At 39.2% G+C, this 16,724-nt stretch overlaps 1 protein-coding gene and 1 pseudogene across 2 annotated transcripts; both read left to right on the top strand.

The window, feature by feature from the left end:
* Positions 1 to 97: 97 nt before the first annotated feature.
* On the top strand, positions 98 to 3,506 carry LOC143892076 (uncharacterized; annotated as a pseudogene).
* Positions 3,507 to 7,505: 3,999 nt separating this feature from the next.
* Positions 7,506 to 16,352, top strand: LOC143892323 (formin-like protein 1). Of its 2 annotated transcripts, XM_077396850.1 has the most exons (5): positions 7,506 to 8,073; positions 8,146 to 8,981; positions 9,361 to 9,560; positions 12,952 to 13,196; positions 15,219 to 16,352. In XM_077396850.1, the coding sequence occupies exons 1-5, from the start codon at positions 7,582 to 7,584 to the stop codon at positions 16,020 to 16,022; spliced, it is 2,577 nt and encodes an 858-aa protein (XP_077252965.1). In that variant the 5' UTR covers positions 7,506 to 7,581; the 3' UTR covers positions 16,023 to 16,352. The 2 variants fall into 2 exon arrangements, with proteins under 2 accessions (XP_077252965.1, XP_077252964.1); XM_077396849.1 differs by having other exon boundaries at positions 7,506 to 8,981.
* The last annotated feature ends 372 nt before the right edge of the window (positions 16,353 to 16,724 follow it).

Below are 16,724 nucleotides of genomic sequence, written 5' to 3'. Positions count from 1 at the left end.
TTTTTTTGAGGCAAGGGGGGGGGGGGGATTTGACTCTGATTTTGACTCAATAAAATCCATAATTTACAGGGATGTAGCACGAATAGCAATAGTTCTGATGGTGTGTTGGGCTTACAAGGCCATTAAACCTCCCCCTCCAAAGATCTATGGCTCTCCAAACAGTCCTCCTGTTACTTCACCTAGAATCAAACTCAGAGATGGAACACATCTTGTCTACGAAGAATGTGGCGTTTCCAAAGAAAAGGCTAAGTATAAAATCGTCGTCGTTCATCACTATGGCGGTTCCTGAAACTTCATAATACCAGAATCTCAAATACAAAGAAAAAAAATTTCTTTGATTTTTTTTTTGTCATTTTAATCTTTTTATACTCTAACACTCTCCCTCTTCTGGGTTGGCCATTACATGTGGATTTTTAATATTGAGGAGGATACCATGCGAAAACGACCAATTACTGCAAGAGCTTAACATGGTATCAGAGCTGCATGGTCTTATTTCACATGGTAATTGCTTGTTTCACATGGTACCAGAGCAACAAGTTCGGGTTTCAAAACTCACAAACTCCTCAATATTAAGTCCACGTGTAAGGCCAGCCCAAAAATAGAGGGGCCACACGTGAGGGGGAATGTTGAAGCATAAATGATTAAATTACACCAACTCCAATAGCTGAAGCTTTTGGAGGTTGGATACCATGCGAAAAGGACCGATTACTCCAAAAGCTTAACATGGTATCAGAGAAACATGGTCTGATTTCACATGGTATCAGAGCAATAAGTTTGGGTTTCAAAACTCACAACTCTTCGATATTACATCCACGTGTACACTAGCCCTAAAAAGAGGGGCCACACGAAAGGGGGAGTGTTAAGTATAAAAAGATTAAATAATGACAACTCCAGTGGCTTGAGCTTTTGGAGTAATTCGCCCCTCTTTTGGGTTGGACATTACATGTGGATTTATAATATTAAGGAGATTTGAACCAAGGGCAATTGGTCTGATACCATGTGAAAACGAAGCTTTTGGAGTAAGTGGTTGTTTTACAGTTTGCTAATTGAGTTTTGTTTTTATTTTTATTTTTTCCTTAGCGGAAGGATCTTGTGGAAGATCTGGGGGTTTACTTCTTGACATTCGACAAAGCTGGGTATGGAGAAAGTGATCCAACTCTTAGGCGGTCGGTTAATAGCGATGCTTTTGACATACAAGAACTGGCTGACCAAATGGAGATAGGATCCAAATTTTATGTGATTGGAGCCTCCATGGGGGGTTGCTCTGTTTGGGGTTGCCTCAAATACATACCAACACAGGCATGTTTTCCATTTGTAATCAAACAATGGAAAAGTAAGAATTTTTTGGAGAAGTTTTTTATTTTCCAATTTTTTCTAGAAAATTCCTGCAATGACTTTGAAAATTGTAATAAAATTAGGACGTATCAGGATTGGGTGGAGGTTGCCCAATGCTTCAACCTTAACCCAGCCCAGAATTTAATTCAACGTGAGGAAATGCCAACCCAACCTAAGCCAAAATCGGGTTGAACCCAACCCAAGTTGCACCCATAATGATCTAGCAATCAGATCGCCTGATTTATGTTTCTAAAGCAAGTTTTTTTTTTAAAAATTATCCAGAACATATCTAGGGATCTAGGCGCACATGAAAGTTTATTGATGAATAAAAGTACAAGAGGGGGACATATTCATTGCTGTATAAGCTTAGTTAACCGCCCAAATAATTGCTAATGAAGTTCTAAATCATATTCTTGCAGGTTAGCAGGGGCACCACTTATAGTTCCAGTGGTCACTATTGGTGGCCGCCTTTACCAAAAGATCTGTGTAGACATGCCTTTCAGAGGCACATTCAAGATCATGGAGACTTCGTATTGCTCACTACGCACCTTTCTACATACCAAACATGTTTCTCTTACTTTTTTATTTTAAAATTGAAAAAACAAAAATGTGTTTTTATAGGACGTATCCAAACACCTGCAATAATGTTTGATGATTTTATAGTCTATTACGAGAGCAATTCTCCTAGAAACCATGGAAAATTTTCAATTTTGGAAAATATTTTCTATATGATTTTTATTTTTTATTTTTGAAATTGTGCAAATTATATTAATAGGAACGGGAAACCCAAACCGATGAGGTCAACAACATCAAAGGGAAAAAGAAATAAAAGATGGCAATGAAGAAGCAAAGCTCAAGGCGGGAGGTAGTAAAAATTGTCCAGATTCGCTCTGTTCACCCAACTCTGGCAAGACGGTCCCCGCCTTGCTATTGACCAAGTGACGAACATGCTGGAATTTGATCGAATGCCCCTCCATACGATCTTCGATCTCATCAAATAAATCTGCAAATCTCCATACCGTCCAACCATTTGATGGCGTTTAAGGAATCTCCCTCCACAATTAGCCTATCCAAGAGGCTATTATCAGTAATCCTGATACTCTGAAGAACCGTTTCCACCTCTGTCTCATTAGAACCTTTGACCCCAATGGGGCCTAAAAAGCTCATACCATCGCTCCCTTCCCATCCCTAAGTAATCCTCGCATCCTTGTTTGCCTAAGGTTCCAAGACTTGAGTCAACGAAATTTTGCTTTAGCCATCAAGGGTCGGGCGAAATCCATCTAGGAGAATCAGGCTCCAATGTTGGGATTTATGGCATTTTGTGTGGCCTTCCAAGACCAATTATATTGCCAAATAATTATGTCGTGAGAATTTGAAAAATGATTTACAATTTGGGTGATAAAGTCGAGGAACACCTTGAATTGAGGAAATCCGGAAATATACATATGAATGGAGAAACGGAAACATCCTTTGATTTATCTCTATTCAAAGTGTTGGGGGTGTTGCAGACCTTGTTTTGATAACGGGACAAACTCTCCTTGTCAGCTGTCCAAAGCTATTAAAAAAAAGACAAGGTGAGTTCACCCTATTAGCAAAACATGGTAGTGCCAATATCGACAGTCAAATAAAACTAGTTGGCTAGATCATGATTACCAATGAATAATTGTAGTCTCATTTTTCAACAGATTTTGTCGTATTCATGAGGATGCTGCTCTCCTATGCAACAGCTGGCCTGCAAAATGCCTTCTGTGATGGTCCCCTGGCAATCCTTTTTAAAAATTAGAGATTTTTAAGAGGATGCTAGTAGGAAAATTCTCTTAAGACTAGCTCTTTTTATTAAGAAAAACTATCATACACAACAGCCCACTACCCCGTGTAGGATGTGAGAGTCCATGAATATAGTTGGCCATCTCAAATCAGGCCTATTATCATTTGACCACCCTTATTGGATAATTCTAGACCGTTGATCAAGCATGATGTAAGGTTGAAGTGCTAGTACTGACAATTGTGATTTGTGATGTTTCTGTTGATTCCAGGACAAGGCCCTAGAACAAGGTGATTATGAATCCATCCATCGGCATACAATGGTGGGTTATGGGAAATGGGAATTTGATCGGATGGATCTAAACAGCCCGTTCCCGAACAATGAGGGTTCGTCCCCTTCCATCTGAAACGGTATGTTTCAGAGAGACTTCCTTGGATCAAGTATCATGAAATTCCAGATGCCGGGCACTTGTTCATGTTTGCAGATGGTTGGAGTGATACCATCTTAAGGGCACTTTTACTCGGAGAAGGGCCTCCAAACCCTAAACCCTAAATCCTAAACCAGTTCGTTTTCTTTTTCTTTAAAATAGGTTACTAATATATGCACTACCATGTTTTATAATTGCACCGACTTACCTTGCCCTTTGCTGTATTAATTTGGCACTGTTCTTTTGTTGAAATTTTTATAAATTTTGACTGCTGGTGAAATAGTAAAAGACAACATGAGTTAGTACAATTATTAAAACATGGCAGTGCAAATATCAGTAGCCTCTAAATATATAGATCTTTAGGATTCTACAACGAATCCCAGAGAAGAAAGAGAATGTCGGTTGCACGAGTGGCAATAGTATTCCTGTATTTCTTTTTTGAAACAATGGCGTGTAAGACTTTTCTATTTTGTATTTGTCTTTGTTTCGAGAACATATAATTAATGTGGGACAAAATGGTTCGGAAGGAAAATGAACTCACTACCATGGTTTGAAATTTCGGACCTAGCCAAAATTTTGGCTGAAATTCAGTAAAGACGCACGAAATGTTGATTTTTGGGGCCGAAATTTCGGCTGAAATTTGGGAAAGGAATAAAAAATTAATATTTTTTTTTCAAATTTTGCTAAAATTGACGAAATTCCTGAAATTTGGTATGTTTCGCCAATTTCGGTTTGAGAACGTTTTGGTTTCGGTCGTGACCGAAATCTGAAATTGGACGAAATTTAAAATCATGCTACTACAACTAAAAGGGTTTTTAGCGGCGGTCTTGACTGTCGCTGTAAGTTGCCAAAACCGCCAGTGTTACTTTTACCAAAATGCTATATGACCGCCTCTAAATGAACCGCCACTATATTTAAAAATACAACCACGGTCAAGAACACTACTAATTACAAGTTCAATACGTATTTTATAATGCCATATAGTGGCTATCTTGACCTCCGCTGTATACAAAATTCCCAAAAAATGGGCATCTTGACAAAATCGCCACTGTTACTTTATTAACCATCTTTACCGGCGGTAAAGACCGTCAGTAATTTTAATTTTTAAAAAATATCTGAATTTACAAAATTCCCAAAAAAATGGGTTACAACCTGTATTGGCATATACACCTGTTTACATGAATTACACAGCCATATTTCGACCACAACCTGTATACACATACACTTGATATCCACATCCACAATTTTTATAAAATAAAACCTGCTTACAAGTACAACCTGGACATACGCATGGTATCCACATCCACAAATTTTAAATAAAACATGTTTACAAGTGCAACCTATGTACACATACATGATACATATCTAGAGATTTTATATGGTGGCCGACCTTTAATGTAAAGGTTGGAGAGAGAAAACTCCCCTCCCTTGATTTTTATCCAAGAAAAGCCTAATTTTTTACTTTTCCTTGGATCACAAATCAAAGGTGGCAGGTTTCTCTCTCTCTCTCTCTGCCCTTGTTACTACACGGTTGGCCACCCTAAATTTCTCACATATTCAAACCCACATTCACAAATTTTATTACAATCTGTATACGCATTCACAGCCCAGGCCTTGGTTTTTGATTGGATATTTTGCCCAGTGCCAAAAGGGACTCGAGAAAAGTATATCCACAGCCCCTTTTAGGAATTGGATAGTTTGCTCTCTCTCTTTCATTTGATCTTGCATGCCAATGGAAAATCTCATAAACAAAAGCTGTACCTGTCAAAAGAAGGTGCAATATCACTTGCCAAAAGGAAACAAAAGTGGGTAGTGCCATTATAAAAAACAATAGTGTGGATATCAGTCCTATAATACTGATACGTACCACCAAGGCACGTCCCCAATGGGCATCTAGTCGCATTCTCTGTCCTGTTAAGTGATCGTGTAATTGGGATATTCCATGGAAACACCGTCTCTTTCCACTGTTTTCTCAACTGTTGTGCAACCAACAAGAAAGTGGTTTAGAGGGAAATTGTTGGTTTAATTAGGTAAAGGAAATATTAGCAAGACTACGAACTCACATATTCCGAACATGTACGTGGGAGTGAGAGTCTGGTAAGAGTTTTGGAGGGAAAGATCAATATCCTTCCAATGGCAACACCCTCCATCTTCACTTTCACGGGCAGAGAATTTGAGTCCCAACCACCCCCTTGTTTTAAACACTGAAGCTTTCTGGACGACTAGATTGGTGGCCACCCCACAACAGCACTTGTGTCCAAACAAATAGAAAACTAATAGTAAGCATATATATGGTAAACAGATAATAACAAAACCAAGGACAAAAGGTACGCTGAGGCTTTTCCTAACCTCATATTGTGGTATGTGTCTACATTATGTCTGAAAAATGACCATTCTTTTCAAAATGGAGTGTTCTTGTTGAATGGTTTTTGTAACGACCTGGATTTTTAAAAGGGTTTTGCTAAGGTGCATTGGGAAAAAGATTTTAAACATATTTTTAGGGCGATGATATTTTCACCCCCCCATGCATTACGCATGCGCGCCCCTTATAATGTGATTCCCCATGCATTATGCATGCGCCCCCCTTATAACGTGTAAAGGTATGAAAGTAATGCATGGGGGGTGAAAATATCATCGCCCTATTTTTATAAAGAAATCTCGAAACAGCTGTAAAGGTATGAAAGTATGTGTAAAATGATTGGAAATTGTCTTTTCCCGAGGAACCTTAACGGGTGCCCTTAGGTCACTTGTTAGCAAAACCCTTTATAAAATCACTAAAACCCGGATAGTTAATGAATTAATGTAATATAATTTATCGAATTCATTTCTAAAGCATAATTTACTGGCCCACTATTGTAGCACTTATTATGTACTAGGCTTCGGCTGATCGTGGTTTAAAAATTTTCAGATTTTGGTCATCATGGAGATCTCGAGGGAGTGCGATTGCATCATCAGCTATTGGAGTCTGGTAAATCTAACATTGTGAGTATTAGTGTTGAAAAGCATTTAATCTAGTGATGTCGGGTTTAAAGGTAATAGTGAGAATTTAGCTTTAAATTTTGTAAAACTTTCTAGTTTAGTTTGTGTTGAGCTTGGATCCGATATTATTTTGTCTAGCATTTTATACTTGCCGAGCTTTTTTTGCAGGGATAAGGCAGATACGCCATTGTTGTGTTTCCATGCCTTGGGTGCGGTCTTGGGGCGTGACAATTAGAATCCACTAAGGCAATATTAGTTGCTTATAAACCGCAGCTAATGCATGATTATGTCACTGCTCCTTGGATCTGTCTTCTTAGTGAATTGAGCTAGTGCACACAAGGCCCATAAGGCGACTCAGTTGCCTTTTATTCTATTGACATGTCTGTCTCACCGAATAATAAAAGAGTTCTTTAAAGATAAAAAATCAGTGGGTCCATGTAGCAATCACTCGGTTCATGTAGCAATCAATATCTAACAATACGACATGCTCCTCATTTCTTCCAAGTCAGAAGGTAACGACAAGCCTTTCAATTCCATGTTTTGAATGCTGTGTTCCAAGTCCTTTCCCTCTCTCAAGAAATTTGCCTCTCATTCTCCAATTCAACTCCCGTAAAATCAACTTGTTTCTACATTAATTCCTGCAATTAGTCTCCATTAAAATAATCTCCATCTAACTACAGAGTACATCCCTACTTCATCCCTTCTCTCCCAAATACCAAAATAATTCCAAGTTAGAGGACAAACCCATTTCCCATCAAACAAACAGACCACTCTGCCTTCATGTTACTCTGCCTTCAAAAACATGTCAGACAATTCACCTTTTACCACCACCAACCTTTCACTTCCATCTTTTTAAGGCATTAAAGACAACTTACTTTGAATCAAAATCTTCCCTAAACTCCAAATCAGCACAAATAAGACACCTCTCTCTGTCTCATACACAGATATTTGTCAGAAAGTTTTCTTTTCAACTACTTTTCATCTTTTCACCCTCTCTTCCTCCCAATAAACCACACAAACCTATATCTCTCTCTGTATTTCTTCTTTCTATCACTCTCTCACACTTCACACAACAATGTCATTCTTTTTCCTCTTCTTCCTCTTGTTATCCTCTACTCCAGTCAACCTAAGCTATACTTTAACCACCACACCTATTACATTTCATAACCGCAGAATCCTACATCAACCCTTTTTTCCTCTTATTTCCATCCCTCCAACACAACCCCCATCCTCTCCATCAGAACCCAAATTCCCTTCCTCCACAAATACCCCTCCCTTCTTCCCATTTTACCCTTCCCCCCCTCCTCCTCCCCCACCTCATCAAACCTCTCTTGCCACCTTCCCTGCAAACATCTCCTCCCTCTTCCCTCATCACCCACCCTCCAGAAAACCCTTCTCTCCAAAACTACTCCTCTCTATTCTCCTCCCCCTCCTCTTCCTCCTCTCCCTCCTCTCCTCATTCACCTTCCTCTTCTATCTTAGGCGCCGGAATTTCTCCAACAAAAGTTCCGGCTCCGACCGCCAACATCTTTTTCCGGCGAACTCCGACTTGTCTGATAGCAACAAGGTAAGTGTCCCCACTACTAGTTCTGATTTTGTGTATCTGGGTAATTCAATAAATTCTCATGACTTCAATCAGAGTTCTAGTACTGGGATTACTCCATATATGAAATTGGGTTCGCCTGAGCTCCGGCCACTTCCTCCCCTAGCTCGGCATTTCCAACGGAATTATGGAAATTCCGAGCTGGGTTCGGATGAAGAGGAGGAATTTTACTCTCCGCGTGCTTCTTTGGGTGAAAAGGAGAGCCCTGCCTGCACCACATCGAGTACTAGGAGGAGTTTCCTAGTGGCGGCGAAAAAGTCTAGTACTCCATTGTACATATATTCAAATTCGGCCTCCCCAACTCAATCACCTTTTTCTAATAGTCCTAGCTTGAGCCCCAACAGACCTAATATCAAATCTCATAATTTGCAACCCCATGATGTTTCCATGGATGTTAATTTTCTGCCTCCTTCATTGTCCGCGCCTTCTTCGCCCCCGGGGAGAGATTTGGATAAAAACCCAAGTTTGGTGGAGGAGATTACTGATCAAATTGGGCAAAACCCGGTTACAATTGAGAAAATTGGACGAAACCCGTTTTCAAATCCGCCATTGCCACCTTTGCCACCGCCTGTCGGATTTTGGGAAAGTTCAGCGCGACCAGTGCAGGCTTACCAACCGATTTTTATGCCTCCGGTTCTTGTCACTCCTGCCAGTACTGTTGAACTGAATAATCAAACAGAAATTTTCACTGGCCAAAACAAAACGGCGAACGAAACGGAATTCATAACTAAGAAATACTCAGAGAATGCTGATGTAGTAGAGAACAATGAAGAGACTCCACGACCGAAGCTGAAGACATTGCATTGGGATAAGGTGAGGGCGAGTTCTGACCGGGCAATGGTGTGGGATCAGTTGAAATCGAGCTCTTTCCAGTATGTATTTTCTCCTCTTCTTTTGGATTGTAGTTTGCCATCTTCATGTCTTCTTGTGAAACAATCAATTACTCCAAAAGCTTAAGCTGTTAGAGTTGGTGTTATTTAATCATTTATACTTCAACACTCCCCCCTCACGTGTGGCCCCTCTTTTCTTTTTTTTGGGTTGGTAGTACACGTGGATTTTCAAATATCAAGCAGTTGTTGGGTTTTGAAACCAGGACCTGCCCTGAGGCATTAGCTCTGATACCATGTGAAACAGCCAATTACTCCAAAAGCTTAAGCTGTTAAGAGTTGGTGTTATTTAATCATTTATACTTCAACACTACTTGGGTATGTTCTATTTCTTGTATCAGTTTGTATAATTGACTTATTGCAGATTGAACGAGGAGATGATTGAGATGTTGTTTGTTTGCAATGACACAAACACGGCTCCAAAGGATATGACCAGGCGGCAGGTTCTTTCTTCACTGAATGAAGAGAATAGAGTGCTTGATCCAAAGAAGTCTCAAAACATTGCAATTTTGTTGAGAGCACTGAATGTGACTAAGGAGGAAGTCTGTGAAGCCCTGTTAGAAGGTGAGAATTTTCTCCTGCCTCAGCCAACTCACCCAGTTTATTGTTTAGCCTCTTGCTTTCGTAGAATTTTATTGGTTTCTACTGCTCGATGCACCATATTTCTTGTTTTGCATGTGTAATTCTGGTTTCTTGACTGTTGAATTTTAACTGAAACTGAGTTCTTGTTTTTTTTTTTTAAAGATGACTTTATAAATATAGAAAAACACAGGAGGGGGACAAGCAGTCCCCCAACCTCACAAGTACAGCAGTAAAAACACTCTTGTGGGGGATTACAAAGGGATTACACAACCCATATTATCCCGACACTTCAGCAACAATAATGGACATAGAATCCAGAAATACGCCAGCTTTGGCAAGATGATCAGCAGTTTCATTTGCAGACCGTCTCCGGTGTTCAATCAAAGGATTGATCATCTGAATTAAGTCCCTGATTTCCATGATGAGAGGTCGAATTCTCCGTGGCCCTTTGGATTTGCCGGTTGCCTATGCGATTGTGTTGGACGAATCACCCTCAACTAGAAGTGGTCCCTGCTTATTAGCGATAAACCATTTCAAGCCGAAAAGAAGAGCTCAAACTTCAGCTTCGTTAGCGTCGCAAAGGCCCGCTGGTCCCGAATAGGACATCAGAATTGTCCCATTTGAATCACGGATTGCACCACCAATTCCGGCCTTTCCAGGACTGCCAACAACACTAACGTCAAAATTCAGCTTGTAAGACCCCGGCGGTGCTGGCTTCAATTTGGGTGTGGCCTTATCCATAATCTTACTTTCCCAAATTATATCATGCCAGTGTCGTAGAAACTCATCCACACTGTACTGAATTCCATCTTTTGCAGTAGCCCAAGTGATTAACTCAATTTTGATTTGCAGGCATACCCAATTGATATCACTTTCCTTATCCTGCAATATCATTGAGTTTCTTTCCTTCCAGATGTTCCACGTGATAGCGTAGGGCAACATCTTCCATAGCTTCTGTCCGATGTTACCAAAGCGGGCACCCCCGCCAACTCAGAATTACCGCTCTGATGCCTTTCTGAAATACCCACTTAATACCAAAGGCACTCAAGGTGGTGTATCAGAACTGAAACCGAGTTCTCATTGTTATCCTTTGGAGTTTGTTTCAAGTTGGTCGCAGCCATCTCTCTCCTTTTATCTTGCATTAGTTTTCTGTTGCCGCTGAAACTCTGAACTAGGCTCTCAGATGGAGAATGGTGCTGAGCTGGCTTCCAGAAGAGGTGACCTGTGACCTGTTACCTGCCAACAGAGAGAAGCATCGAAAAGCCACCAGAGTTGGACTCCAGGGGAATCTCTGATTCCTAACTAAGAATGAGTAATAGTATGATCTGAGCTCTCTGAGGGCTCAATAATATAAAAATGACTTTGAATGAGAGTGTGTACCTTGATTTTTGATCCCCTTTTATAGAGTAGAGTCATAGGCAAGAAAGGAATCTTGCCTCTTTGGGACTTTTCTCTGATTGGTCCGTTTTCCTGGATTTTAGGATTCCAAGTTTATCTTTGGCGGCTGTAGTTCTAGGGTTTCTAGGGTTTCCAGAAGAGCTATGAAATTACCCTTTTACTCTCTCCCGCCTCTGAGCCTGTGCGAGTCACGTGTTGGCCTATGATTGGATGTCAGATTTTACCTCCAACGGTTTCATCTTTCATTCTCAGATTCAATAGTGATGAAATTGGTAGATGGACCTCTGGCTTGTGATGTGATCCATCAAATGTTTGTCCTTGAGTTGGATTGAGCTGATTTTGGCCTGGACAATCTCAATTTAACTTCTACCAAAATGAGTCCGTTTTTGTTTGAAACATGCACTAGTTACGCAAAAAAGGAACATCCCATTTTGGATACACTTTGACTCACATTAGCTATTCAGACACTTCACATGTTGGATTTGTCGTGTTCATATTTATGCTGACAGTGGTAAACATGTCCATGTCTAAATTACATAGGAAAAAAGTTACCAAATAGGAGGTTTAGATGGAGATTCTTCAAAGAACCTTGCATCTCTTATATCATGCGTCACTTTCTAGTTGAAGTTTCAGTTAGAGGATCCTAAGCTGTGCTTAATTTCTAGAGGAACTTAAATTTAAAATTACCTTCCAAATCGAGCCTTAATTAAAATGTATCTCCAAGCATGGTTTTAAGTTTCCCTGAAATGTTTCCATTTCCCTCCCCACTGAAACGAAATCTACATGATTTCCTTTCATGTCATTATTTCCACAAAATTTTGACCAAAATTCCCGAAAGTTGGCCGAAATTCCCAAAATACAACCGATATGGTCAGAGCGATAAAAAAAATGGAAAGATGTCATTGCTTTTCACTTCATTTTGTTAATCTAGAGAATGATATTTGGCAGACAACATCATTTAACTGCACAACAAAGTTACATGGGATGTCATAGTATGGGACCAATAATACCTCGTAACTCTATGTGATATTGACAGAGAGTTGGAGTCCTTAAAGGGAGATTGGTCATTGTAGTTTCTTATACTTCATCACACTGTACTTCTTTATTGACTTTACTATTCTAAACATGCTTGACAACACATGTCACTAGGTGTTAGATGTGATTAAGCCATTATGGATGGTTTTGTTTCTTATGTGATGGTCTCAAAGTATGCATTTGTGCTTGTTCTAGCATCTCCCTAAGTTTCATAAAAAAAATCACCATTTGCATATTTTTTAAAAAGATAATTTCATCATTTGCATATGCTTCCATACGTTTCCGTGATTTTACAAGATTTCCACCGAAATCGAAATGTTTCCATTTCCTTGCCGACCGAAACCAAAACTGAAATGTAAAACCTTGTCCCCGGTTAGCTTTTGGTTCCAGAAAGCCAGTATTCTTCAGCCAAGCAGAGCTGTTATTTTTACTTGTTTGAACCAATACCTTTTCAGTCTGTTCGATTGGTCTTTCTTCTTCCTAATATCTAGACTTGCTTGCAGTCATGCTCGCATAGTATTGCACAATTATAGCTTTCTTTTATTCTTTAACAGTTTATTAAGGTAGCTATAGCACTGACATTGAACTGCTAAAATGTCAGGGACTACCCATTGAATCTGATAGATTCACTATCTGTATCTTCTTTTTTCATTAAACTGAAGAGGTTTTTAACATTTTCCATGGGTTTTTTGTCTCTTTTGACATTTTCTTACACCAAAAGGCTGTTGTTACCAGTCAAGAAGTGTTTTTTATTGCTTAAAACATTTCAATTTTTACCATATCAACTGTTCTCGGCCTCTTTCAAATAAGTAAAATGTTGTTTTAGTGAGGCTAGAGATGGTATTCTTTCATTCGTGTTTAATGTTTCTCCATCTTCCTTTCCTGCATGTTTTGGCATTTTCTTTTTCAGTCACATTGAGATGATTGCTGTTGCAAACAGGTAATACTGATAGCTTGGGCACTGAGCTTTTGGAAACATTACTAAAAATGGCTCCGACTAAAGAGGAAGAACTGAAACTGAAAGAGTACAAAGATGACACCCCCTTCAAGCTCGGCCCAGCGGAGAGATTTCTCAAGGCACTTCTTGATATTCCTTTTGCATTTAAGCGTGTCGATGCAATGCTTTACATAGCCAGTTTTGATTCAGAGATTAAGTACCTCAGAAATTCATTTGAAATTATAGAGGTAAATTTAGTTTCCAATGTGTTCTTCTCTTGGCTATTAATGCTACATACTATAGCTGTTGTACTGCCTGGAAACCAAAGTAGCAAGGACACTGTTTTGCAGAAAACTTCTGCAAGATGGACATGTGTGTCCGCCAATCACTGTCGCAAGGTTGCATATATATAGTTGACACATCGTGATATGTCGCAATATGACCTCTGATCTGATAGAAATGTCATTTTATAGGTTATTTATCATACCAATAATATATCATTGTACATGGGCTTTTTTTTAAGCTGCTCTATCACATTACATTGTCAATATTTTACTATTTTTCAATGTTACTATGTTATGATATATACTATATTACTATTTACCTGGATACAATACAAGTGTCCAATCTGGTAAGGAATCTGGTACATGAATAGCCTAAACTTTGAAACCCTGAAATCTTAGGTCACGGGTTCGGCAATGCCTTTGTGTCTATGGGTAAGGATCCTCAAAACTAGGATAAAATGAGGATACATTTCTAATATTACAGTTGCGAACTTTTTGTTATTGTCATTCTCAAAATTTAATTAATCAAATTGTAAAAGAAAAAAAAATGAAAAACTAATAGAAGCCTATGAGCAACACTAAGTTAATTTATAACATTTATGATATAAATAAAAAAGATAAATAATGCCATTAAAAAATAATAAAAAGATAAATAATACAATATTTAGTTTATATTACATTATCTTTTGTACCATTCAAAAAAATTACGTTATCATTTAATTTAATTTTTTATGATGAATATGGTTTTCTGTCTTAACCACAAGTGAGGTTGCGTCCCAACTGATAAGGTTGGCTTAGTTGTCTGCTGATTGGTTTATCACTAATGGAACATGATTTATGTAGGTAAAAATATACTATTGCCACAATTCCTTTTTCCCCTGGGGACCCTGGAATTTACCGAATGCTGTAAGGGCCCGTTTGGATACCTCACATTTTGTATTTCGATTTCGAATTGAGTTTTGAATACAAATTGAATAGTTTCGGCAGCTCATGTAGAGGGGGAGCGGGGTGCTTCCTAGTAGAGCGGGGAGGTTGAGGAGCAAATAGGGTGAAGGAAACTGCCAGATCTGTGGATTTCCAATTTCTTATTTCCACAGCAAATTTAGAAATTTGATTTTTTTCACTGTCAGCTGCTGAATTAGAAATCCAAGAATTTGATATGATCCAAATTACAATGCAAAAAGGGCTGCAAATGTGAGAAATCCGAATCAAAATCTTCTCGGCATCCAAACGGGCCCTAAGATTATATATGAATATACTATGTTGTAAAAAGTATACGATACAGAAAAATATATCTACAGTAATAGAATATTAATCTAGTTAATATATGGATATGTCTTACTGAAAAAAATTCAGATGATCTGTCCAAAAAATAATTCATCACCTTTCATTTGTGACGAATGGCAGGGCCCATGCACATAGCTTTAAAACTACTGATGTCGTGGATGGGACCTGCATTACTGCACCAATTGAAGGACACTGGAAAATTGTTTTTGTTCATACCCATGTGTCCATCAATTCATCCCTATTAATAAGAAAATAACCCAAAGCAAGGGTAAAGATTAAGATTTCTCTTGAGGAAAAAGGATTAGTAATTCTCGCGAACTTTAAGTCCACTTGCTCTCATCTGTGGGAGTTACAGGACCATCCTTGTATTGTCATAATGGGCCAAAAGGAGGTATGACTAGATTTTCTGTATGTGGTTTGCAAGGTTTTTTTTTTTTTTTTTTTTGGAAACTGTAAAGATTTGCAAGGTTCTGAGGATCGCTTAACTGGTCCTATTTCCTTAATAGCTTTGTTCTTATCTGATGCACATCAAACCTATGTGTTTGAGCAATTTTTGTTTTTAATTTTTATAAATGGTGTTTCCTTGTTACATTGGTGGAGATGGTTTTCTTTTTGCAAAGCAGCCAGAATAATGTCATAGATTCTAATGAGTCTCTGCCATCTTTCAGGCTTTGCATCTTACTATTCTTGTTTTCTCAGGCAGCCTGTGAAGAACTGAGAAGTAGCCAGATGTTTATGAAGCTTTTGGAAGCTGTGCTGAAGACCGGTAACCGAATGAATGTTGGAACCAACCGTGGTGATGCACACGCCTTCAAGCTCGACACACTCCTCAAGCTTGTTGATGTCAAAGGCACGGATGGGAAGACCACTCTCTTACATTTTGTTGTGCAGGAGATCATAAAATCCGAAGGCTCCCATCTCTCTGGCACCAACACTGGACTAACCCATCAAACAACATTACGTGATGACGTTGAATTGAAGAAGCTCGGCCTACAAGTTGTCGCTGGTCTCAGTGGCGAACTCACAAATGTGAAGAAGGCTGCGGGAATGGACTCAGATGTACTTAGCAGCTATGTTTCAAAACTTGGTGGAGGAATAAGCAAAATCAGCGAGGTCTTGAGACTGAATGACACTGGGAGTCTGCATGAGAATCCCAAGAAATTCGCTCAAGCAATGAAGGAGTTCGCGAAGAAGGCTGAAGAGGAAATTATAAGGATTCAGGCACAAGAAAGTGTTTCCCTTTCTCTTGTAAAGGAGATTACTGAGTACTTTCATGGGAATTCGGTGAAGGAAGAAGCTCACCCATTTAGGATTTTCATGGTGGTGAGAGACTTCCTTTCTATTCTAGACCAGGTTTGCAAAGAAGTTGGAAAAATTAATGAGCGAATGTTTGTCAGTTCAGTGCGCCAGTTACCAGTTAATCCAGCACAACCAGTTTTCCCTCGGATTCATTTACGGCAACCATGCAGTTCTGATGATGATGACAGTTTATCATCGTCTTAACTCTTAATTCTCATATCAATGCCTTCTTTTCATGTGAACATCTTGCTGGTTTTCAGCACGAGTATGAAGAATTCAGGTCAGCCGACTGGGTGTTAGTTAAAACTGTTCTTTTTAGAGTTGTAGAAATCCATGTAAAAGATTTTAGAATTGTTTCAGTCTCTATATATGTACACAGGGGATTATGGAGAGAAAAACAAGGCTGGAACACCCCAGATTCTGGAATCCATCTTGTAGATTTGCTGAGAACTGGATTCTTGACAGTTCAGTAATACTGCTTGTCTCCTCATTTAACCTGAGGTGTTTATATTATGTGATGTTTGGTTGAATATAGCACAGAATTTTGACCTGTTATATCATCAATGTGCATTTAATTTCCATCGAAATCATTGGACACTGAAAGAGGTGCATGTGAAGCCCACTTGGTCAATGATCCAAATCGTTCATTTTCTAGGTCCTGCTATGGATGGGCCCTACCCAAAATGACGGGTCACTCGTATGACCGTACACGCGATAATCCTGATGATGAACCTCTGGGCCCTGCTCGAAAAAATGTGGTTGAGACTGTTGATCTTGTTACAAAATCAACAGAGAACAGTAAACTAGGTTTGATGGATCAAGGAGGTAGGATCATCCGATCATTGTCGGGTCAATGGAAATAGGCTGACATTGAGCTTTGACAGTCAGATCAGCGGACCCGATCGT

Source organism: Tasmannia lanceolata, unplaced genomic scaffold (genome assembly GCF_043159265.1).
Source record: "Tasmannia lanceolata isolate RefF3 unplaced genomic scaffold, GAP_Taslan_0.1 ptg000015l, whole genome shotgun sequence".
Lineage (NCBI taxonomy): Eukaryota > Viridiplantae > Streptophyta > Magnoliopsida > Canellales > Winteraceae > Tasmannia > Tasmannia lanceolata.
The sequence above is the reverse complement of the archived record's forward strand: the minus strand, read 5'-3'. Positions and strand labels throughout refer to the sequence as shown.